Below are 25,856 nucleotides of genomic sequence, written 5' to 3'. Positions count from 1 at the left end.
ATTACCACTGGGTCATTCCATAAACCAGAGGAGAAATTTAAAAGTTCCTAGAATCAAATGAAAGTGAAAGTTTCCCAACCCCCCAAAAGCCCAGGACCAGATGGTTTTACTGCAGAATTCTATCAGACCTTCAAAGAAGACCTAATACCAATACTCTTCAAACTATTCCATAAAATAGAAACAGAAGGAACACTACCTAATTCGTTCTATGAAGCCAGAATTACGATTATACCTAAACCACACAAAGACCGAACAAAGAAAGAGAACTTCAGACCTTTATGAATATCGATACAAAAATACTCAATAAAATTCTCACAAACTGAATCCAAGAACACATCAAAACAATCATCCATCATAATCAAGTAGGCTTCATCCCAGGGATGCAGGGATGGTTCAATATACGAAAATGTAATCCATTATATAAACAAACTCAAAGAAAAAAAAATCACATGATCATCTCATTAGATGCCAAGAAAGCATTTGACAAAATTCAACACCCCATCATGGTAAAAGTCTTAGAAAGAACAGGAATTCAAGGCCCATACCTAAACATAGTAAAAGGAATATATAGTAAACCAGTAGCCAACATTAAACTAAATGGAGAGAAACTTGAAGCAATCCCACTAACATCAGGGACTAGATAAGGCTGTCCACTCTCTCTACCTATTCAATATAGCAGTCAGAGTCCTAGCCAGAGCAATTAGACAACAAAAGGAAGTCAAAGGGACACAAACAGGAAAGAAAGAAGTCAAAATATCACTATTTGCATATGATATGATAGAATACTTAAGTGACCCCAAAACTTCTACCAGAGAACTCCTAAACCTGATAAACAACTTCAGCAAAGTGGCTGGATATGAAATTAACTCAAACAAATAAGTAGCCTTCCTATACTCAAAGGATAAACAGGCTGAGAAAGAAATTAGAAAAATGACACCCTTCACAATAGTCACAAATAATATAAAATACCTTGGTGTGAATCTAACCGAGCAAGTGAAAGATCTGTATGACAACAACTTCAAGTCTCTGAAGAAAGAAATCCAAGAAGTTCTCAGAAGATGGAAAGATCTCCCATGGTCATGGATTGGCAGGATTAATATAGCAAAAGTGGCCATCTGGCTAAATGCAAGATTCAATGCATTCCTCATCAAATTCCATCTCAGTTCTTCATAGAATTAGAAAGAACAAATTCATTTGGAATAACAAAAAACCCAGGATAGCTAAAACTATTCTCAACAATAAAAGAACTTCTGGCGGAATCACCATCTCTGACCTCGAGTTGTAATACAGAGCAATAGTGATAAAAACTGCATGGTATTAGTCCAGAGACAGGCAGGCAGGTAGATCAATGGAATAGAATTGAAAACTCAGAAATGAACCCACACTCCTATGGTCACTTGATCTTTGACAAAGAAGCTAAAACCATCCAGTGGGGGGGGGGGGGAAGCATTTTCAACAAATGGTGCAGGTTCAACTGGAGGTCAGCAATGTAGTAGAATGTAAATCAACCCATTCTTATCCCCTTGACAAAGCTCAAGTCCAAGTGGATCAAGAACCTCCACATGAAACCAGATACACTGAAACTAATAGAAGAGGGAGGGGGAAGAGCCTTGAACACATGGGCAAAGGGAAAAAATTCTTGAACAGAATACCAAAGGCTGTAAGATCAACAATCCACAAATGGGACCTCATAAAATTGCAAATTTTCTGCAAGGCAAAGGACACAGTCAATAGGACAAAACAGCAACCAACAGATTGGGAAAAGATCTTTACCAATCCTACATCTGACAGAGGGCTAATATCCAGTATATACAAAAAACTCAAGAAGTTAGACTCCAAAGAATCAAATAACCCTATTAAAAATGGGGTACAGAGTTAAACAAAGAATTTCAACTGAGGAATATCGGAATGTCCCAGAAGCCCCTAAAGAAATGTTCAACATCCTTAGTCATCAGAAAAATGCAAATCAAAACAACCCTGAGATTCCATCTCACACCAGTCAGAATGGCTAAGGTCAAAAACTCAGGTGATAGTAGATGCTGGCGAGGATGTGGAGAAAGAGGAACATTTCTCCATTGTTGTTGGGATTGCAAGCTGGTACAACCACTCTGGAAATCAGTCTGGCAGTTCCTCAGAAAACTGAATATAGTACTACCTGAAGATCCAATTAACCACTCCTGGGCATATACCCAAAAGATACTCCAACATATAACAAGGACACATGCTCTACTATGTTCATAGCAGCCTTATAAATAATAGCCAGAAGCTGGAAAGAATCCAGCTATCCTTCAACAGAGAAATGGATACAGAAACTTGGTACATTCACACAATGAAATACTACTTCTCAGCTATTAAAAACAATGACTTCATGAAATTCTTAGGCAAATGGATGAAACTAAAACATATCATCCTGAGTGAAGTAACCCAATCACAAAAGAACACACATGGTATGCACTCACTTATAAGTGGATATTAGCCCAAAAGCTCGGAATACCCAAAATACAATTCACAGACCACATGAAGCTCAAGAAGAAGGAAGACCTTAGAAGGGGGAACAAAATATTCATAGGAGCAAATACAGAGTCAAAGGGTAGAGCAGAGATGAAGGAAAGGCCATTCAGATACTGCCCCACCTAGGGCTTCATCCCATATATAGTCACCAAATGCAGACACTATTGTGGATGACAAGAAGTGCATGCTGACAGGAGCCTGATATAGCTGTCTTCTGAGAGCCTGACAAATACAGAGGGGAATGCTTATAGTCAACCATTGGACTGAGCATGGGGTCCCCAATGGAGGAGTTAGAGAAGGTACTGAAGGAACTGAAGGAGTTTGCAACCACATAGGAAGAACAACAATATCAACCAACCTGACACCCCAGAGCTCCTAGGGACTAAACCACCAACCAAGGAGTACACAAGGAAGAATCCATGGCTCTAGCTGCATATATAGCAGAGGATGGCCTTGCCACCCTTGATGCTATGAAGGCTTGATGCCCCAGTGTAAGGGTATGGGAGGGTGGGGAGGCGGGAGTAGGTGGGTAGGAAAACACCCTCATAGAAGTAGGGGGAGGGGGGATAGAATATGGAGTTTCCAGGGTGGGGAGTGGGAACTGGGAAAGGGGATAACATTTGAAATGTAAATTAAAAAAATCCAATAAAAAAAAAAAAAAAAAAAGAAAGTGAAAGCCCAACTTACAAGGAACATTTGTAGCTATGAGTGTTGTGTTTTATAAAAAGGTAAGAAGCCAGGGATATGTTTAGTAGAGGTGCAGTATGGTGTAGGGGAAGGGGGTGCCTCTGTACCCCATGCTGAGACATGTCTTCCCCCTGAGGTACCAGCCACAGGATGGTGTAGTATAGAATGGAGTTTATTTAGGGCATGGGGATGGGAGTTGAGGGAGTGGGGGGTGGGGAGTAGAGGCCAACCATGAGCATGTGGAGAGAGAGAGAGAGAGAGAGAGAGAGAGAGAGAGAGAGAGAGAGAGAGAGAGAGAGAGAGAGAGAGAGAGAGAGAGAGAGGAGGGAAGGGAATGGGGGGAGAGGAGGAAGATGGTAAGGGAGTGAGCAAGCCTTTTATAGTAAGTCAGGCACAATTGGCTGTCCCCAGGTAACTGAGGGGTGGAGCCTAGATGCAATGACAACAAAGAGTGCTTCAAAACCTCAAATAATAAGGTAACAAAGATCAGGGCAGAACTTAATGAAATGGAGACTAGAACAATATATATATATTTGTTGTGAGCCTAGCCAGTTAAGCCATCTCTCCAGCCCAAGAGCTATATATAAAAAGAGTTAGTTCTTTAAAAACAAATAAGATAGTAAACTTTTAGCTAAATAGTCAAGAGATGAAGAGGGGAGCCTACTCTTTTATTTTCAATAATATACAAAGACTCATTAGGAAGCGCTTTGAAAACTCATTAAATAAAACCTGAAAAATCCAAAAGAAATGTTAAGTTATTAGATAGACATGACCAACTAAAATTAAATCAAGATATGTTCACATATAAACACATGCACACACATGCATGTGCACACACACACACACACACACACACACACACACACACACACAAAAGCAATCACTGATACCTAGGTCACACTAATGTTTCCTAACAAGGAAAATCTCAGAACTAGATGAATTCATTGTCAAACTCTATCAAGCTTTTCGCTTTTTTGTTCTTTTTGAGACAGGGTCTCTCTATGTACCCTGGCTGTTTTGGAACTCATTACATAGACCAGGCTGGTTTAAACTCATAGAGATCTCCTTGCTTCAGCCTCTTAAATGTTAGAATTAAAGGTCTGCACCACCACTCCTGGCTGTCAAGCTTTTAAAGACAACACTAATCTATTTTATAAAACAAGGTACTGGTTAGTGTTATGTCAATTTTACACAAGCTAGAGTCATCAGGTAGGAGGGACTTTCAATTGAGAAAATGCTTCCATAAGATCTAGCTGTAAGGCATTTTAAAAAATGAGATATTTTCTTTATCTACATTTCAAATGTTATCCCCTTTTCTGGTCCCCCCACCCACCTACCTACCCTCTCCCGCCTCCCTGTCCTGGCATTCCCCTATACTGGGGCATCAAGCCTGATATAGCTGTCTCTTGAGAGGCTCTGACAAATACAGAGGTGGATGCTTGCAACCAACCGTTGGACTGAGCACGGGGTCTAATGAAGGAGTTAGAGAAAGGACTGAAGGAGATGAAGGGGTTTGCAACCCCATAGGAAGAACAACAATATCAATCAACCAGATACCCCAGAGCTCCCAGGGACTAAACCACCAATCAGAGAGTACACACGGAGGGACTCATGGCTCCAGCCGCATATGTAGCAGAGGACGGCCTTGTCAGGCATCAATGGAAGGAGAGGCCCTTGGTGCTGTAAGGCATTTTAAAAATTAGTGACTGATGGGGGAAGTCCCAGCACATTGTGTGTTGGGGCCATTCCTGGGCTGCTGGTCATGGGTTCCATAAGAAATCAGGCTGAGCAAGCCATGGGGAAACAAGCTAGTAGATAGCACCCCTTTATGGCCCCTGTATCAGTTCCAGTCTCCAGATTCTCACCTATTTAGTTGCTGTCCTAGATTCCTTCAATGGTAGACTACGATGTGGAAGTATAAGCCAAATAAACCCTTTCCTCCCTAGCTTGCATTTGGTCACTGTGTTTCTTTCATCATAGCAATAGAAACTGTAACTAAGACAAATGGAAAGCAAAGCAACACTACCAAACTCATTTTTTGAAGCCAACTGTTGTAGGTTGGTCTAGCGGTGCTTGTACTCTAATGCTAATTTGGGGCCCCTAATATGGGTCACACTAAAGAATCCACACACAAGACACTGCGAGACCCTGTCTCCAGTTAATTGTCATTGGTAAATAAAGATGCCAACAGCTGATAGCTTAAACAGAAGAGAAATAGGTGGGGTTGGAGTTTCATTGGGTTGTAGACAGGACCATGAGGAGGGAAGCATGGAAGAAGCCAGCATAGAATAGAGGAAGAACAGCAGGCAAGGAGAGGGGACGGCAGCCATGGATTAAGAGAGAGGAGAACATGGCACTGAGGGGTTCCCAATTGGAGCTAACAGCAGCCCAGATAAAACCTAGTAAATAATAATTCGTGGTTATTGTTAGGAAAGTAGATTCTAACAGCATGGGTAGGCAACTGCCCAGCTATTGTGTAGCAGGATACTCCCCCACTACATTTTACAATAAAGCTTGGTAATTTGGGAGGAGCTAATGTGGGAGGAGCGGAAGAGAGAGAAGGAGAAGGAAGAGGAGGAGCTAGGAGGGAGAGGAGAGATGTAACAGCCATGGAGAACTAAAGGTACATCAAGGACAGTCCTGGGTAACAAATTTTACCTAAGGTTAGGTATTGGGTAACAACTCTAATTGTGTGGGCATCTTGTTAACTGAACATTTCCAAATATCTAAAGCCTTTGGATAATAACTAAGCTTTAGAGTCTCACCACGTGGATGGCGGGTATTGTCTGGGGTTCAGCCAAGCTTTGTGGGTGCCAGGGCTGGTGCTTCTGGCCAGCCTGAGCCACAGTCAGAGCAGCTGCCTTGTCTAGTTGGGAACATGGTGCCCCATAAGAACAAGCCAGATTGGGCCATGCCGTTTTAAATATTACCCTCAACACCATTGTGCTGCATAAGTTATATTACAAATATAAAGGCTGTGTGTGTGTGTGTGTGTCTATGTGTGTATAATTTGGGAAACCAATAAATAAAGGCGGGGTAGAAACCCTGGGCAAGGATTTTTAATATTTTTTACTACAACATTGCACTGATACTAAAACTGAACAGGGAAACAACAGAAAAAGAAAACCAGAGTCTAGTTCCCTCAATGAGCATTATGTGCAATACAATTCTTAATTCTCAATACAATTCTTGCAAGTCAAATGAAAAAAAAAATTAAGGCAATCATATACCATGATCATGCTGGCTTCATCTTGGGTATGCAAAGTTGGGTCAACAATCAATGTGTGGTTCCAGCACATAAACAGATATAATAACAGGAACCACAAGATCATCTCAATACAGGAAACAAAACCCAACCAAACCAAACTAACCAATCCAATCCAACCCAACCCAATCCATTCGGTCTGTCTTTATAGAATCTAACCAGTGTTTGGGAAGTCCTGGCTAGATTATGTAGTCTTCATGTAGCAGAAATTAATTCTCTCTGTTGTTCCTTCTTCAGTATCTGATTTTAATGAGTTAAGGAACAATAAAAGAAGTAATCTTTTTTTTAAACAACAACATGAATGTGAACTAAGTGCTCACTCACAGGAACTGATTGCCACTGGATTTAAGAAGCAGTAAGAAACACTTTTCTTGATAACAAAGGTATATATATATATATATATATATATATATATATATATATATAATAACTTTCTAGTCAAGATATATCATTTATTACTAAAAGCACCTTCATCTTAACTGTTAATTATTTGTTAAAGATGAAAAAAGTTGTTTGAAAGGGTTATAGCATGGATTTAAAATAAGTCTAGGAAGCCTGACTTTACATTCATTGGCAGGTTAAAGAGACATGTGAATTACACATGGGCTAAAAGCTCCCTTACTCTAATACTGTGCATAATAAATTATCATTCTCCTTTTCTCTGGTCACAGAAACATTAAAAACAATGAATTATGCTTAATACTATACACTGTGATGTTGTAACTAGTTATAAATAAAACATGAAACCATAATTCTATTAAATTCATTAATTCACTGTATAAAGGATCCATCCATATATAAACATTAGGGCTGATTTTAAAAAAAGTGCTTAGTAGGTTTAACAGTTTGTTTATTTCTCTTTAAAAATGTATGTAATGTATAAGTACCAGTGACTAAACATTAAGGACTATTGTTTACCTATACTTTCCCAAGTCATTTAAGCTAAATACCTTTGAGCATTGTTATATATTCATAGGACAAACTAAACACCGTCATATTTTAAACAATGTTGAAATTGTTTAAAGTAAAAGGGTTTAATTTGAAAAACATTAATTTATTTTCATCTTCATTGTAAATACTTAGAAGAAAATCTCACTATAAAATATAGCTGGAAAATTCTGACTGACTGATCTTACATTTCTACTAAAACAGTAACAATACCCTGTACCTGTATATATCATGCTTCACACTGGCCCTTGATTTCTGTCCAGGTTCATAGTTCTCAGGTGGCATATAGATGATTGTTCCTCCTTCGGGTGCAGATTTGTAACTTCGTGATTGAGAGAGTGACATCATGCGCCATTTTGATAAACCAAAATCTGCAATCTGTGAGTGAAGTTGAATTAAAATAATAATTTTTTAAAATAAACGATTGAGAGTTAACTGCCATTTTCATATACTGTATTTATAATGGCTATCATACCCAGAAAAGCTATATACTATTAATATTCCAGCCTCTTACAAAATTAAATATTATAGTGCTATTACCAATAACTCCACTTGTACTATACACTAAGGTTTGCAGCAGAATCTTACACATTTTTAAGGGAACTTAATGTTTCAGAATGTGAGTAAGTATGTACACTCAATGTTGTTTTTTATGGCAAGAAGCTTTAGGGTAGGCTGTGCTTCCCAATCCCCAACCATTCACTAGTCCTCCTCAGAAGCCATATACATGGCTTACAAATCAGGTCTATATAGTCCTTAATAAGTCTTTTTATTACATTTGTGTGTGTGTGTGTATTGGAGGCCAGAGGCCAGCTCAGAAGCCTGCTCTGTCTTTCCATCACATGGGTTCTGGGGATGGACCTTCAGTCATCAGGCTTGGCAGCAAACACTTGTGTAGCTGAGACAGTTTGCCAGCGCAGGTTTTTATGGTATTATTCTTGTTCTAAAAGTGGTGGTATTAAATCTTAAAATAAGTAAAATCTTGTAATAGTAAAAGTCACTATTATATGCTTTATGTTATTAAAAGTCACTTTGGATGGCTACATATCACATATGTGTGTGTCCCCAAGAATGCACAGCTAAAGAATTAACCAACAGTAGGCATTCTTTATTTTCAGTATGTCTTTCACAGCTTTATTTCGGTTGTAATCTTGTATACATGTCATATAACATAGGCTATGCCACTTTCTTAATGTTTAAAAGGTTCTTTATTTCTTAAGAATAAAAGGTACAAATATAAGACCAGAAATACTATTTAGTGACCAAGGAGTATGGAAAAATTTGAAGATATTTAAATTACTTAGACTTACAGTACATACTGAAGAAGTTAACAAAGTAGGGTGGGCTCCATCTAGGATAAATAGTATTTTGAATATTTAATTCTTGTGTTTTGTATAGGAAAAATAATTCCTATCTGTGTTTAGATTAATGAGATAAACACTTCAGTTTCCAGCCCATCAAAAATAGAATATATAAACTTTTCATATATTTACTCTAAGTTTAAGAGAAAACAAACTAAAGGGGAGACATGCTGCCGAACATGGAAAGCCAGGCCTGGCTAGTTCTCAAGGCAATGAAGCTCCAGTTACGAACACTAGGTTCTGGAGTCAAGGTTATTCCATTGAATTTTACAGTTTAATTCTACCACAGATTGTTGTGTGACCCTGAGGAAAAACAGTTTAATTTTTCTGTGCCCTACCTTACTCATCTGTAACTGGGGGTAATGTAATCTGTGTGTTGAGATAATTCAAACTGGTCTTTCTAAGAAATGATTCAGAAAAGCATCTGTCATATGACACGCTATCCATAGGAGCTAGTTACTATTACTAATGTGTGGATGTCTAAAGATTATTTATAATGTCTAAAGATTATTTATAAACTGAAAAGAAAAAATTTAGAATGTAATGTCAGTCTGAGTTTTTAAAAAGGAAAAAACAATGTTGATTTTGCAAGTCTCCATCCTATTAAGAGACAATCCTTTAACCAAGATAAAAAAAAACAAAAACAAAGCAAAAACAAAACAACCCCCCAAACCTTCAGAAGTATTTGCAAAGGGTATTTTAAGTTATCAAAAGGGAAACTTTAAAAGTAATCAGAAAATGCAGAAACAAGCAAGAATTCATGAAAAACAAATTACCAAGACCACTACTAAGTTTTACACTTTGCATAACAATGTTGCCCCACAAACAATAAAATAAGACAAATTTCTTTGATAGCCTTGCTACCATACCACCAACTTAAAAGTTTGTATCTATAGGACATTTTGTTTACTTTTACAGTAACATACTTGACTGTTAACTGAGCAGATGTATTTATTATAAAGAGAAGACTTGAAATTCATTTGCTCACTTCTTTCTATACGGCATGGGCTAGGCATGTGGAAGTTAACAATCCAGGCTAAAATGTTTTCTTCATGAAGTTTACAGTCTGACTGGCCGGTCTGGGCTGCATGCAACCTTTTCACAAGAAAAGGTGGCTGTTTTTTTGTTTTGTTTTGTTTGTTTGTTTGTTTTTTGTTTTTCCAGCTCTTTGATATACATTTATTCTGCTCTTTTGTAGATCCAAGTCCACTCATATGTGTGCAGTTAGCTGTCCAGACATTGGCTGGGCACCTGCACTTTTTTTTTTTTCAGTTCAAATTTGTTTTTTTTTAAATTGGATATTTTATTTATTTACAATACAGATTTTTCTTTCCCCATTTCCCCTCCCTAGAACCCTCTATCCTATACCCCCCTTCCTTTATGCTTTTATACCATTATGATTACATGCCTGTATTAAGGTCAGTTCTAGGCTGAGGGTCTAACAATACAATAGATGCAAATAGTTGAGGAACAAGCAATAAAATAAGCACAAATAGCTAAAGAAAAAGCAAGGCATTAAACCCAGTTACGTGAACACTCTCATGATCACTGTTTCTAAACACTTATCAGGATGACTGAAGTATCTGAGCCTACTTCCTTATCCTAGTCCAAAGTCATTTTCATGTCTGAAGCCTACTTCCTTATTCTAGCCTAAAATTTAGATTCCTGTCTGAAATTACTTCTTTGTTCTAGCCTAATATTTAGATTCCTGCCTGAGATTACTTCTTTGTTGTAGCTTATGATTTAGATTCCTACCTGCAACTACTTCTTTGTTCTAGTCTAATGTCAGATTCCTGCTTGAAGCCTACTTCCTTGTCCTTGTCCCATGTCAGCTTCTTGCCAACCAGCCCCAAAGGCTCTCCCCCTCTCCCCCTTTTTATATTTTGTTAACAATACTTGAGCCTGGCTTAGGTCGTTCTAACAAGAATGCCTTCCTTACCTGTCATGGATTTTGCATTATCAAAGACAATGAACTTCTGTCTTGGTTGGTAAGGCTCTGTGCAGAATCTTACCCATCCTTGGCTTGAAAGCCTGTTAATTTATTAACTCTGCCTGTGGGTCCATTTTCGGGTTTAAGCCATATATTTTGGCTGCTAACATGTTGATGTTGTTAAAGATAATCTTTAACACAGTGGGCAGGAATAAAAGCATTCCCATGACAAGAAGGGCTAGCCTGGTCAAACTATATATGCCATTCCTGAGGTTTAACCAAAATGGAAATACTGAGCTCAGGCCAAGGATAATTTTATCAGCATCAAAGGTTAACAGAGCAGCATTCTTTAAAATCTTGATCTCACTATGAAAAGTTAACACACCCAGAGAGGTGTTAGGATTATGCCAAATATCCTACAGGTGTCTTTAAGCTTTTTTCTAATTATAATGACAATCATTGTGAATTCCAAAAGTAACACTACTCCAATGATATTTGTCATGACACTTGGGATGGCTCCTAACTCTTAAACCCTGAACCTTCTTCAGATAATTTGAATGGGTTATAGAGTATCATTCGTTGTTCCAGAAACCTATATAAATTGAAATGGTGGTTTTTGTTTGTTTGTTTTGTTTTTAACTAATTAGCCAGTTGCCATCAAACATTCCCACCTTTCAAACAGGACTACTCAAGTTAATCATGCTAATTAAGAAAGACATATCAGTTGGTGAGAAATATAGGGAAATATAGGCCTAGGATATAGCGAGGAACTAGGTGGCTATGACAGAAGGACTGACTGGTCAAGATGGAGTAAGCTTCAGAGACACTTGGGAAAAGCAGTCACAAGTACTTCCTTAGGAGTCCTTCTAATGCAAGAATGTATGTCTCCAAGAAGCCAAATGGTGATTTCTTAAAAGTATGGATTAACAGAAGGATTAATGTGTCCCAAGATACTTAGGACTACTTAAGTCTATACTGTTCTGATCTGTTCTTAATGGTGGCTGAACGCTTACCCCACATAACAGGATCAGATCTGATACTGTACAAAAGGAATTCTAAAAAGTACAAGATATGGAGAGGTAGCTAAACCATAATACATGAAAATGACAAGAATAACAACACGGACATAAAAAGTAATTCTCTCGGGACCTTTGTTTGTCAGTCCAATTTGAGCATCATAACAGCCCATGGCAACTGGTAATTTACTAAACCCCCTTTTTTCGTTTTTCCTGTGGTAGGGTCTCAGCAGTCAGATTGGCCTCAAAACCACTCTGTAACCTAGGCTTTGGACTCCTCATCCATCCCTCACAGGTGCTGGAATGACAGACAACACCCATCTACCATACCTGGTTAAGAAACTTTTATTAAGTTTTTATGTGTACAAAAATCACTCTTTGACTCCACTCCACATTCATCAGGTTATATCAGATATATTTTGCTCACCTCTAGGGATCAAAATTTGAGATTAAAGCTAAAACATGCATTCAAGTAGCATAAGGGATTAAAGAGCATACCACAAGGAACTGACTAAAGAAGGCAAGGAAAAAGGGAAATTTCCTAGTGAACATGAGAAGCAGAGGGACTTCTGCTATCCAAATATTAGAATGGCTTTTATATTGGAGAAGACTTGAATTTATTACATTTACCAATAAAACCCTAGGTAGAACCAATGGACAAAGGCACAGGGAAGGAAGTTTAGCCATTTAAGAAAGTATCAGTTACTCATAAGGATGCTAGTCCTCTGCTATGGTGTAATTACCCTGGGAACAGGGACTCTCACAAGGACTCAGAGTTCCAACAGTTAGCCATAAAGTCTTATAGAAAGGATGAGATATCCCCAGTTAGTCCTTTGATCCCTCTCAGGAAGGCTGGGTCACAAGTCTGACCATTGTTCTCTTCCCAAACTACCATTTTGTGTCAAGAAAAAGGAAGTGTATTCAGTAATTTTTTTAAATTTAATATTTCTCATGGTTCTCTGTTAAAATTTTCTATTGGCACAGTAATGGAGAAATAGGTGTTTCTTTGAACATTTTTAATATTTAAAATCATCTTTTGACTCTGTATGCTATAAAAATAGGCAAATAAGAACAAAGTGAGTTGCATTTAGTATTAACGACTCAGACGTTACTCCTTATTTGTGTTTCCCCATTCTATTCAGCGTTAAGTATACTTTGCCCTTTACATAAAACACGTTCAAAACAAACATGAGATTTCAGTATAAAAGCATAATAGTAAGAAATTTTAGAAAGTAACATAGAGGAAAATGGTCAGTACCTAGAGTTTAAAGAACTGAGCTTACAAGGGACAGCAAAAGCATGGTGCATAAGGGAAGAGAGTGATAAACTGGATAAATGTTCAGTTTTTTCTTGGCGATAGGCTTTGTTAAAAGGATAAAAATCGGCCTAGGAAATGGCTCAGTGGTAAAGTACTGCCGGGCAAACATGTCTAATGTCTCAGAACCCACATAAAAAAACCCGGGTGTGGCAGGGCACACCTGCAGTCCAAGCAGTGGGGAACTGGAGACAGGAGGATCCTCTGTCACTAGCCAGGCAGAATGGCCAGTGACTACACACACACACACACACACACACACACACACGTATACGTTCTCCATGACTCAGTACATACACAAACACACAGATAACAATACAAGCTGTGGAGAAGAATTTTAAAGAAATATTTGGAAATTATTATCTGATGAATGAAGGACTCATATTTAAAATATATACGGGGCTCCTAAAACTGATTGGTTATGAAAAACCCAGTTAGGAAATGGGCTCATGAAGAAGCTTTTCAGGGAAAAGGCTATATGGGTGACATGGAAGCACATCAAAAGGTGTTCAAAATCTCCAATCCCTGTCCGATTTCTGTCCTGAAAGCTGTACTCTAATTATGCAGGGAAACTGGGTAGAAAGTACATGGAACCGCGTTGTATTATAACACCCTATGACTCTACACTAATTTTAAAACAGAAAAGAAATAAGTAAAAACATTTTTGACAATTTTAACTAAGAAACACAGTGAATTGCTATTTTCTTCTTTTCTTTCTTTCTTTCTTTCTTTCTTTTTTAACCAAATTCTGTCTCTAAAGTTTAAGAATAACTGAGCCTTAATTCCAGCACTTGGAAGGCAGAGGTGGAGGAGTCTCATGAATTCCATGACAGCTAGGGATACATAGTGAGACCCTGTCTCATCTAGACTGCCGTTCAGAGCTGGGGAGCAGGATGGGGATAGCTGGCGGCTGAGAGGCCTTAGGTGTCCATGAGATGACTGAGACAGCTAGTTTAATGGGGCAACAAAGGCTATTTAAACCTTGGAGTAGGGTGAGTGGGGCTACGGGACGAGTGTCCATTATTGGCCAGGGCTAAGGCACTGGGGATGCCTCATTTGCATTAGGAGGAATTCCAGGTGCTGCTAGACATGGCCTTGTAAGGGAAGAGGAAGTTTAACCTGGCTACACGACCTCCTCTGGTAGGGCAAAGGTGTGCACAGAGTGTGTGAGGACATGCAGCCTAACCCCACCCCTATCCCATTCCATGGCTCCCCTGCCCCACAACAAACACAAACAAACAAGCAAGAATAACTGAACCACTTCAAGAAAGGGGCTGAAGTATAGATAAATGAGGAGCACCTGAGTGAATACATCTTGCTGACAAAGAGCTATGACACATGTTAAGGACTCCTAACACTTCAGACCCACAGGAATCACACCCCTTGCCCCCTACCCCCATCCCACTGCAAACAGGCCGTTTGTGCAAACGCTAGGAACTAGAGCTTCCTCCTCCCCGATCTTTACAGTATGAGCTCCATTCCTTCACCTACCCAGTCAGGTTTCCCAGCTCCAAGCCACAGAGAGGAGGTGGTACTGAAGACAGAAACTAAGATACCACTAAAAAGCTTTTTCAGAATTATTAAGACAAAGACCCAGAGAAACTTTTTTCTCCCAAAATAGTTACCTTCACATGAAATTCATTATCCAACAAGATATTCTGAGTCTTTAAGTCATGATGAAGCAGAGGGGGGTTCATATTGTGCAGGTAATTTACACCAAGAGCAATTTCATGCAGGATGCGGAATCTCAATGGCCATGCAATATCAGGATATTCAGTTTTCTTTGTATGGGTCAAAGAAATAAAATGAAAAGTACTACCTTAGTTTAACAGTTAAAAATTAAGAAATACATGAGGAAACAGATTATAAACTAAGATGAAACACACAATTTTATAACATAGTATCAATTGTTATTGTCTAATATTCTTATATTTTAAGTTTTAGAGTTGTTTATGCTAACTATAGCAGTGGTATTTCTTTTTTTATATTGTCCATGCAATTGCATGGGATTGCTGTCTTGTTCTTTAGCAGAAACAGCTCTGTTAATTGTATGTATATACAGCCAGACACATGTATTTACACTCCTATCCACTGCCCAGTTCCATGGCTTCATCAAATCACTTATACCCATAAGCACATGCATACAGAGAAAAAAAATCTAATTGTGTTTTACATGCCAAACCACTCATTTAAAAATTTAACTTTTTATATTAATTTAAAACTATAACTGTCACTATAATCTGTACATCAATTAAAAATTGACAGTATATTACATTTATTTGAAGTGTCAATATGTCATATCTGAAACAACTGTGATTTATTACTAGAGCTTGTGTATGTACCTGTGAGGGGGTACGAGTGTCAGAGTGTGAGTGTGGAGGTCAGAGGACAACATCCCGAAGTGAGTACTTTCCCTTCACCTTTCCACAGGCTCTGGGCTCAGCCTCAGGTCAAGGTTGTCATGTTGGGTGGCAAGTGCCTGTACCTTCTGAGTCACCCCACTGATCTGGATCTCATACTTTTTATTATATAATTTATTGACTTTACCTCTTGAAACATTAACTTTTGAGAATTTTCCATTTGTGAAATCAAAGACCACTTTTGTTTCTAAGCCTATATCCACTTGAGTTTAAGATAATTTTTTTCTGAATAAATTAACGCAGTTTCCCAGAAGAATGTGTACACTCAAAAGAATCACACACTTTGGAAAAGGTGGTAATGGCAATGAGGCACCATACCCATGGGTTCATTTCTTAAAATATTAAGTAAAAGTCATTGTTTTTTTGGAAGTGCTAAAACTGCTTTCTAATTCTGAAAACAAATTCTGTTTAAATTTCAGTGACCAATTGGTAGGGAGATGTTTCAAAATATTTTAAGCTGTTTTTATAGTATGCTTCCATTTTTTTGTTGTTGTTTATTTATTTATTTTTATTGGATATTTTTTTACATTTCAGATGCCATCCCCTTTCCCCTCCCTAGAAAACCCCTATCCCATGACCCCTTTTCCTCTTTGCTTTTATACAATTTTTTTTTAAATGTTAATCAAAGGCTTTTTAAGTTTGATATTGCTCAATCAGAAGTGTATCCCAATACCCAACCTAGATATATCAACTATCTTTGACTGGTGGAGACATGTGAACATCTGCCTCCATGCCCCCTCCTCTTTCTCTCTCTTTCTCTCTCTCATCACCTAGCTTCTCCTCTCCTTCTTCTTCTCCTCTCCTTACTCCTTCTCTTCCTCTCGGTACTCCTTCCCCCTTGGCTCCTCCTACATATCACCCTTCCTGTTAAAATAAAGTATGTTTCTATTTTCAATCAATGATCTTTTATGATATTAGGGATGAGTGCTTCAAGATAAATTCCACTGTGAGTAACTAGTGTATAATTTAGGGTAATAGACTAAGGAACCAAAAGGAATATGAAATAGCAACATAGAGCACTACCTCCTTGGGTACACACAAGCACAACACCTTGGAGTAAGTGAATCTTTCGTTGGTATGTACAGAGGCAACTTTTTCAAAACACTATGAAGTTTAAAGAAACAGCTGGGCCTCTGCATGGCAGTGTCATATGGAGGATTTTCCACATGCAGTCAAGAGTTCAGTGACAATCTATGTTTTATGGTCACATCTAACAGTTAGCAATAACCCTAGAGAAGGCTACAGAACTTCCAATGAGCTCCAAATCTGGGTGTCAGAGTATTTACAGGGATATGGAAAGAAAACATGAGAATTTCTGCTTCAACTTCATTTCTCAAACAACAACAAAAAAACCTGATTTATGGAATCTTTGTAAGTTAATTGCTGGGGCAGGTACACAAACCTTACAGACTGACACCAGTTACTTTAGTCCGTCTTTGTTTCAGATGGTCACAAGTCATGAATAGAATGCGATGTATTCTGAAACAAAGAGGAAGTCACTCCATGAGTGGCTGACAGTGGTGCCCACCTTCCCTTGCCTGTGTGGAAAGCACTGTGATACAGTATAATGTGGGAGTGCCATAGTTATTCACAGGAATTATGCAATTCTAATGAACTCAAATCCTCATGAAATGAAGCATATGACCTAAAAAGATTTCTGAAAGAAAATAGAGACTGAAAAAACAAATCAGTGTGTAAGATCAAGCAAAAATAAAAATAGAATTCATGTGTTTTGAGAATGAGGACTCCCAGGTGTGTTTGTTGATAGGATTCACAAATAAAAGTCAGAGTCACTCATATCTTGAAAAAATAAGTCAGTCATGGCTCAAACTGCTATAGATAGAAAAATGTCATGTATCATGTAATTGAAGATAATTTACTTGGTCCATTAACTGTTAATGGCTTAATTTGGATCCTAAATCATCATTAACATTAAATATGGCTTAACAGTGGATTATATAGTATGAATTCCTTCTATTTCCCGTGCCTACCTTGTATGATTCAGTTATACACTACAAAGTAATGTGACTGAAGAACAAAAATATTATATATAGTTTGAGCAGACTAAATAATGATTAAAATCACTGAAAGCAAACAGTACTTACTCTGTGTAGAAGCTCATTTAATGATCCATTTGGCATGTATTCGGTAACTATGCCCAAAAATTCAGGCTCATTGCAAATTCCCAAAATTGGAAGAATGTAACTAAATCTTGCTTTATGTAGTATTTCGGCTTCTCGTAAGATATCATTTCTTTCACTAAGGGGGAAAAATAATTATTTCAGATAATGAAAAACATATAAAGACCATGCCTACAGATTAAGTAAGCTTAGATTTTTTCACCCACTAATTAGCTATGTAGCTTCATGAGAGTTTTTAACTTCTGTGTCCCTTAGTTTGACCATATTTAAAATAGAGATTCTATCCACTCTATGTATTCTACCAGTCTGTTTAGAGATCAGTCAAAATAACTTCTATAAACCACTGGTGGGAAGAGGGCTGCACATGGTTGTGACTGTACTTTCCACTAATGGTAAAAGTGCAGCCCATGGGTTGTTACTGTGCTTTTCCCAGGAAAGAGAAGAAACATTATAAGAGGAAGCTCCAAAAATCTACCTATGCTAGAATGATTGATGCTTGAACTAATTCAATCATCAAGATAATTTTATTCTAAAAAAAAATCTACCTATGCTAGAATGATTGATGCTTGAATTAATTCAATCATCAAGATAATTTTATCCTAAAAGAAACATATTTGATTAGAAGAACATTACATTTTATTGTTATATACCATATGAAAGTTTTACAAACATGAATTCTAAAACAGTCTAATATTGCAGACGTAATTGCTTAGATCAGTGGTTCTCAACCTTCCTAATGCTGTGACCCTTTAATACAGTTCTTCACATTGTGGTGACCCCCAACCATTTTCATTGCTACTTCATAACTGTAATTTTGCTACTGTAATGAATCATAATGTAAATATCTGTGTTTTCCAACTGTTTTTAGATGACCCCTGTGAAAAGATTGCTTGATCCCCAAAAGGGTCATGACCCAGAGACAGAACCACTTGCTTAGACGATGATCTGCGTCATGATAAGCTATATCAAAGTCAGTAATATGTAGAAATTATACACCAAACTTGGGAAAAGAACAGCAAACACATAAGCACTCATAGCCCAGTCTCTGGAATACCACATGGTCATGAATAAGACAGATTATCAAGTAGAGCTATGGATAACATACAAAGACAGAACAGAATCTTTGCCTCTAAAAGCCCAAAATTCAGATAAAAAAATAAGTAAATAAAATAATACATGGAATAATGTGGTAATTACCACATATTTTACATATATACCCTTACACACACACACACACACACACACACACACACTAAGAAAAGCAAACTATGGGGCTTTCAGAGGAGAGAGAATTTTGAGTATGGTAAAGTCATCACCATCTCTAAAGAGGTGGACTTTCAGTGGAACCTGAAGTATGGCTAGAATTTCAACGTCAGAGAGAAGGCACAGAAAGTAAACAGGGCCTCCACAGAAGGTAAGATCTTGCTTCTCTTTTGTACATGTGTGTATCCATCCCCAGGCCTTACAGCAATGCCTCCTATCTGGCAACACAGTACATGTCCAACAGGCATGTGTCAAATGAATTCAGGAAGTGAAAGTAAGACTGACTGTTTAATGAGAGCTAAGATAGGAAAGAGTGGATGTAAGAGGACAGGCTGGGATCCTAAGATGACCAAAACCACGTTGTCTGACAGTCAAGTGCAATGGAAGGTTATGAGCAAGAGAAAAGAAATCAGTAAAGGGAGGTTTAAAGATAATTGTCTTGGTAGCAGGAGATGGGATGAAGAGAAAGAGGAACAATTCTGAAGATTGTAAGAACAGTTCAGATACAAGGCAAGGGGAGCCTGAACTGATAAAGTAGTAATGGAAAGACAGACGAAAACACTGGTGAAAAGAATGGTAGATGCCAGGACGGCCTGGTTACAAGGGACTTAAAGGAACAAAAGCAATGGGGGAGAGCTGATATTGATGCCATCATCATTTCCCCAGATGCTTGGGTGTTGGCAGCGCTGACATAAATAGAAATGCTTCCAGGAGAAGCCTATTGGGTAAGTGATGATGATTCGTTGGCTCTTAGGAAACCGGAGCTCTGGACGAATGGTTGTTGAAATAAGAATGCCAACAAACATTCCTGACCTGACTACTTAACGCACACAGAGAGACACACGGACACACACCTAACCATAGTTAGAAGTTATTAGGTCTTTGAGTAGACAAAATATTTTATGCTTTTAAAACCAAGAGGTGCAAGACAACATAAAGCAAAGGTTTTCTGTTCTCTGGCCCTCACCTCGACTGAAAGGAAACCAGTCATATCAGTCTGTGAAGCCTATTTAATTAAACTTCAATTTCTTAAGTTCTGTATTTGCCCCAAGAGATATGGGACAATGAGACAGTTCCTGTGTAGTACTTTACAGAATGAACCCAAAGATTCCTGAACACTTGAGATGAGAAGGCACAGTGTGGAAGTTCCAGTGACACACATATACGATGGCCTTTCCTCCTTCTGTCCAAAGTATGGAATAAGGGATTAGGAGACAGCACAGTTGGTAAAGTGATTTTTATAGAAGCAGGAGAATCTGAGTTTAATTCCTAAGAATACACATAAAAAAGCCAACAACAATAAACACTCCAAAACATTAAAGACAGACAGACAGACAGACACACACACACACATACACACATTTACTTAATGGTCCTGAGGAACAACACCTGAAATTGACCTCTGGCCTATACATCATGCACTAGTACATGCATCACCTATGTGTATATACTAATACAAACACATGCATGCTCACACATACACGAAAAAGTCTAATGCATTTGTCCTCCCTGTCAGCCATTTTCTGTGTACTGTAACCCTTGAATCAACTCTCTAAAGCTGGTTTCATTCTCTCCACTTTATATATAGGGGCATCTACAGTCAGAAAAGTGAACAATCCTGTCACACAATACAGAGTGACAGGGTTTAAGTCAGGTTTAAATTGGTACTCTAAAGTCTGTGCTTTTCTATTCTATTGTTTGAGGAGAAGAGCCTATCAGATAGTTTGTGAGGTTAGATTTCAACAAGATTGAGGGGAAAAAAGAAAACAAAAGATTTTTAAAAACTTAAAATGTAAAATACAGCTTCAATAATTGTATCACTAAAATGACTCAACTCAAAATGTCAATAGGAAAGAGCTATCCATCTCTAGGGTACTTGAACAACCAATGGGAGTCATTGGTCCATTAAGGCTGGAAGATGGAAGGCCCACTCATTGGCTATGGAGTGACTCACTAATCCTTAAAATAACATGTAACGTCACGTAAACTTATTTTCTTTTCAGGTAATCTTAAAGAACAATGGGTACATTATCCACACCAGAGCACAACAAATACACAGTGTTTATTATTCACATTTTATAGGTGAGGAAGTAGGACACCCTCAATCAGTTGCATAAGCCTAGGCCTGTGCTCATGGTAAGATCTTAGACAGCAAAATAAAAGACCTCAATGCAGTAAGGCAAGGGGGTTTTGTTGGTCTTATAAAGGCTATGTCTTATCCAATTCAACAAAATTATACTATGAAGTGGTTGGTGAATACGGGAAAGCAACACCATCTTTATCCCTTGGCCTACAAATGGCACAAACAAAGCTTAGGTAAATTAGAGCCTTGGAAAGCAGAATCCAAAGTAAGAAATCAATTAGCTTTAGTAAGTGTACATTTCCATAGACTATTTGTTTGCTTGGTTCCTAACCAACCTCCCTTTAAAGTTGACTACTTGCACACACACACACACACACACACACACACACACAGAGCACTGGCTCCACAGACTACTACAATGTGATCTAGCCCATAGTGGGAAAAAAAAAAAAAAAGAGCTACAGGCAGACGAAAGTCCAACATTCTATCAGGGCTGAAGTAAGAGAGTTTAGTTTTCTGATACTGGGTCTGCCCTGATACCCAGCATTAACAGCCTCTGACCAATAGGGCCACTATGATATCTGTATTTTCACACTAGATCCCGCAGGAGAAGAGAACATTGTAACTACCAATGTCAGCGAGTGCACTAAGGACTGAATGAAGGTCTGGTTCAATTTCTGACAGAAGAGAAACACACAAGTGTTCTGACTAGACCCACTGACTAACACATGCAGTCACAGATCCATGGTATTTAGTTGTAATGTTTTCCTGGAAACAGAAACCAACGCTTTTTTTTTCTTTCTTCTGAATGTGGGAGCTGGACCCAAATAATACCAGGACATGGGATGGTCAATTTTTTTTTTTAATCCTCACAAATTTTGACTGTCTAATAGCCTTTGATTCATTTTACTGTTACAGAAACAGTGCACACTTCCTTTGGGGACTTCCAAAGCAAGAGGTCGAATAACAACTGGTAATGTAGAATTTGATATCTGAACTTCATGAGTGCACGTAATAAACCACAAAGAAAACAAGACCAACCAAGTCAAACCACACCAAGCCATAACATGCAGGCTCAGGAGCAGGAGTGAAACACATAAAACCCTAGAAAAATATTTTGACGTTTAATCATAAAAACACCGGTTTATCATTATTATTATTATAATATAATTATTATTATTATGAGAGAGAGAGAGAGAGAGAGAGAGAGAGAGAGAGAGAGAGAGAGAGAGAGAGAGAGAAACACCTAGGGTGGGAAAAGAGGCAGGGCGGTGGAGAGGAGAGTTGCAAAGTCTCACGTATGCCCAGGACAGTTTCTCCCTTGGACCAGGTTAGCCCAAGGGCTTAAGGACTCGCCTTGGCGGAGCCGGCGCATCTCGGTCAGTGCGGCCGGACTGTGGACGCCCCGGCTCGCGTCTGCGTGGGGCCCCGCGCCGGCGCCCTACCTGTCGAGCAGCGGCGTGTGGATGTGCAGGTGCTTCACTGCCACCCGCACCCGCCAGTCCGCGTGTCGCGCCGACGAGACGGTGCCTGAGGCGCCGCGGCTGAGGTAGTGCAGGTCGGCGAGCTTGTGGTAGGGGATGGGGGGCAGCGCGCTGCAGATGGCGTCCCCGTTCATGGCTCTGGCTGCGCCTGACCCTGGCCGCGGCCCGTGCTGCGCCGCGCTAGGTCCCGGGGCGGCCCATTCCCGCGCGGCCGCTGCAGTTCCGGCCCGGCCGGCTGTGCCTCGGAGCCCGTCGGGTCTGCGGCCGCGCCGAGGTGGACCTTCCTCCGCCCTCCTCCTGGGCTCCGCGGGCTCCTCCTACCTTTACCAACTCCTCAGCCTTCGCCTCCTAACCCTGGCTTCTCCCTCCGCCGGCTCCGCCCTCCGCCGGCTCCGCCCTCCGCCGGCTCCGCCCTCCGCCGGCTCCGCCCTCCGCCGGCTCCGCCCTCCGCCGGCTCCGCCCTCCGCCGGCTCCGCCCTCCGCCGGCTCTTTCGTCCTCTGGCTCCCCCCTCTGCCGGCTCCTCCCTCCGCCGACTCTTCCCTCTGCAATATCCTCTCTCCGCAGGCTCCTCCCTCTGCAGGCTCCTCCCTCTGCCGGCTCCTCCCTCTGCAATGTCCTCTCTCCGCCGGCTCCTCCCTCTGCAGGCTCCTTCTCAGGCTTCTACTCCTGCAGGCTCCTCCCTCTGCAGGCTCCTCCCTCTGCCGGCTCCTCCCTCTGCAAGGTCCTCTCTCCGCCGGCTCCTCCCTCTGCCGACTCCTCCCTCTGCCGGCTCCTCCTTCCGCCGGCCCCTCCCTCTGCAATGTTCTCCCTCTGCCGGCTCCTCCCTCTGCCGACTCCTCCCTCTGCCGGCTCCTCCCTCTGCCGGCTCCTCCCTCTGCCGGCTCCTCCCTCTGCCGGCTCCTCCCTCTGCCGGCTCCTCCCTCTGCCGGCTCCTCCCTCTGCGGGGTAAAGACAGCCGACGCGTGTCTCAGAGGCCTCCCTTCCCCCACAAGTGGGCACCACTGAGGCTTGGAAAAGTTTTCCTCTGGGGAAAATCCCTCTGGAGTCCTCCCGGTCGGTGTCAGGTGGGTCGGCCGGATTTTCCTTTGGCCCGCATGTCTTCCTTAGCCTCCAAACCCCAGAAGTGATAGGGTGTGGGGTGACTGCGGCTGGGGAGCCTGGTGACTTCTTCAGGCCCAGCTTCCTGAGCTGTAACCATCTGGTTGCTTCCACTCCAGTCCTTACTCAGTAGCTGCCACTTGAGGAGTGAGGTAGAGGCCAGTGCTGTTAGTGTGACAAATTGAGGTGTTTAGCTTTTGTGACTTACCAGCAAACTGTTTCTCCTTTTATTCCCCAGAGCCTACACACAAATTGAAAAATAAAACCATTTCTTGTATTTGGGAAGTCTTCCATCCAAAAAGAAAAACAAAGACAAAAACAAACAAACAAACAAAAAAACCCCAAGCAACCAACACCCAGCACTAGTTCATCCTTTCACTTTAAACACCTTTCTACTTAGATGACTGTTCAGTACGATGTTTGGTGCAAATATCTCATATTTGTGAGTGAAATAGTTCTATGATCTATGATCAGGATACTACAATCTGTAATTGTGTTCCTTATATTAGTAGTGTAATATGTATATAACGTCGACATTCACTTTCCTATACTCTAGTTCTTAATAAGTTTTTACAAGTCTACATTCTAAGATTATGTTTTCTTGGGCTGGAGTCATGGGTAAGCCATTCAGAGGGCTTGTACTTCTTCCAAAGGACCTGAGATTTGTTATTAGTACTCCAATCTAGTGGCTCACAGCTGCCTGTTCTCCAACCCCAGGGAATCTGACCAACACTTCTGGCTTCTGCAGGTGACATACATACATGTAAATAAAAAATAAAAATAAAAAAATATGTATTCACAACATACTGTGTATATATTCTCAACTAAGAATATATATGTATACATATGTATACATACATGTATTTTTGTGAATATATATACTTAATTTTCATAATCAAGTAATTAATGATAGGAAGCTTAAGACATTAATATTGAAGTAAATGTAAATTTACTAGACAAAAACTTAGACAAAATAGACAAATTAGCTTCAAAAATAAGCATCACATCTATATGTTGAACTCATTTATTCAAAATCCTACAAAATTATACCGAAATGTTATTGTGAATAAAGTTTGTGTCTTAATGCATTAGTTTATGAGATAGCAGCTTTAAGACATTCACATCTCACTTAGAAATAAGATACAAACATTTTGCAAAAGAAGGCACTTTCTCAAAAGCAGCACAGTTTGAAGTCAAGTGTAGTGGTGTTGGTACCTGCTTATGTTATTGTTAGTATTCTGTCTAAACTCCACCTCCACAGTTACCTGGCAACCCCCAGGTAGGCCTGGTCCACTATGAAAGGGGCTGCTTGCCCCTTCCTCTCTCTCTTAAGCTCTTACTCTTAATCTCTTACTCTCCTACCCTCTTGCCTCTCTGTCCCCTCCCCCTCTTCCTCTCTCTCCACGTGGTCATGGTCGGCCTCTACTTCTCTGCTTCTCTCTGCCAGTCTCTCTCTCTCTCTCTCTCTCTCTCTCTCTCTCTCTCTCTCTCTCTCTCTCTCTGTCTCTCTCTCTCTCTCTCTCTCTCTCTCTCTCTCTCTCTCTCTCTCTCTGCCTCTACTACCCTCCTGGTTCCCCTCCCCATGCCCTCAATAAACTCTATTCTATACTATACCTATACTATACCGGAGGAGTGTGACTGGTCCCTCACGGGAAGAGATTCCTCTACATGGGCCCACTGAGACATCCCCTTCCCATACCTCTCCACACACCCACAGAACCTACTCTCTTTATCTTTTTATAAACACTTCAGTTATCATCCAGGGTCATGGATTGAGTTCAGTTTTCCCTAACAATTAAATAATTAAGAGACAGGAAAAAAAAATCACAGCAGTAGCAAGCAATCAAGTTCTGTTAAAAGTAAAGTATGTGTGCGTGTGCACACACACAGACACACACAGACACACACAGACACACACAGACACACACAGAAACACACAGACACACACACAGACTTGCCACAAACGAATAGACTGATCATAAGTAGAGAGGAGATAGAAACCGAGATCTACTTTCCCTGGAAGATTCGTAGTTTGGTGATGTGGGATGGGTTCCCTTCTCCCCTCATTTTGCATTGATCAGCTTGATAAAAGAGGTGAAGGTCCACAGCACCTCACTGTGCAAGCTTTGACGTTTATCTATGCCCTCCCTAGAACCTTTCCTGGGTAAGTCAGCCAGAAAAGTCACACTTTATGGAAAAGCCAGAAGCTTGCTATCTTGTTGATTATCTACACTCTGATTCCCTGTCTGCTCACTCCTCCTCCTCCAGACTAGCTCCCAGACTGTTGTTATTCCCAGGATTCCCTCCTACTGTGCCGCTACTTACAAAAGCCA

At 40.0% G+C, this 25,856-nt stretch overlaps 1 protein-coding gene and 1 long non-coding RNA gene across 6 annotated transcripts in view; one reads left to right on the top strand and one right to left on the bottom strand.

Moving 5' to 3' along the window:
- Ripk2 (receptor interacting serine/threonine kinase 2) overlaps positions 1–22,883 on the bottom strand; it is a 38,359-nt gene extending 15,476 nt beyond the window's left edge. Inside the window, exons 1-4 of one of the 4 annotated variants that reach the window (XM_076924118.1) lie at positions 22,386–22,878; positions 17,559–17,712; positions 14,659–14,814; positions 7,632–7,789 (exon numbers count right to left, since the gene is read on the bottom strand). In XM_076924118.1, coding sequence (XP_076780233.1) covers positions 7,632–7,789; positions 14,659–14,814; positions 17,559–17,712; positions 22,386–22,558 — 641 coding nt within the window. In that variant the 5' untranslated portion in view covers positions 22,559–22,878. Of the gene's footprint in view, positions 1–7,631; positions 7,790–14,658; positions 14,815–16,855; positions 16,933–17,558; positions 17,713–22,296 lie in introns of those variants that run through there. The other 3 variants (XM_076924120.1, XM_076924121.1, XM_076924119.1) reach the window with 3 other exon arrangements.
- Positions 22,884–23,339: 456 nt separating this feature from the next.
- The window catches only part of LOC143438502 (uncharacterized), a 157,925-nt gene continuing 155,408 nt past the window's right edge, over positions 23,340–25,856 (top strand). For both annotated transcript variants that reach the window (XR_013107293.1, XR_013107292.1), the window contains exon 1: positions 23,340–23,489. This is a non-coding gene — a long non-coding RNA (uncharacterized LOC143438502). The remainder of the gene's footprint in view (positions 23,490–25,856) is intronic.

This window comes from Arvicanthis niloticus, chromosome 25 (genome assembly GCF_011762505.2).
Source record: "Arvicanthis niloticus isolate mArvNil1 chromosome 25, mArvNil1.pat.X, whole genome shotgun sequence".
Taxonomy (NCBI): domain Eukaryota; kingdom Metazoa; phylum Chordata; class Mammalia; order Rodentia; family Muridae; genus Arvicanthis; species Arvicanthis niloticus.
Note: the sequence above shows the minus strand (reverse complement) of the source record. Positions and strands in the feature narration are given on the sequence as shown.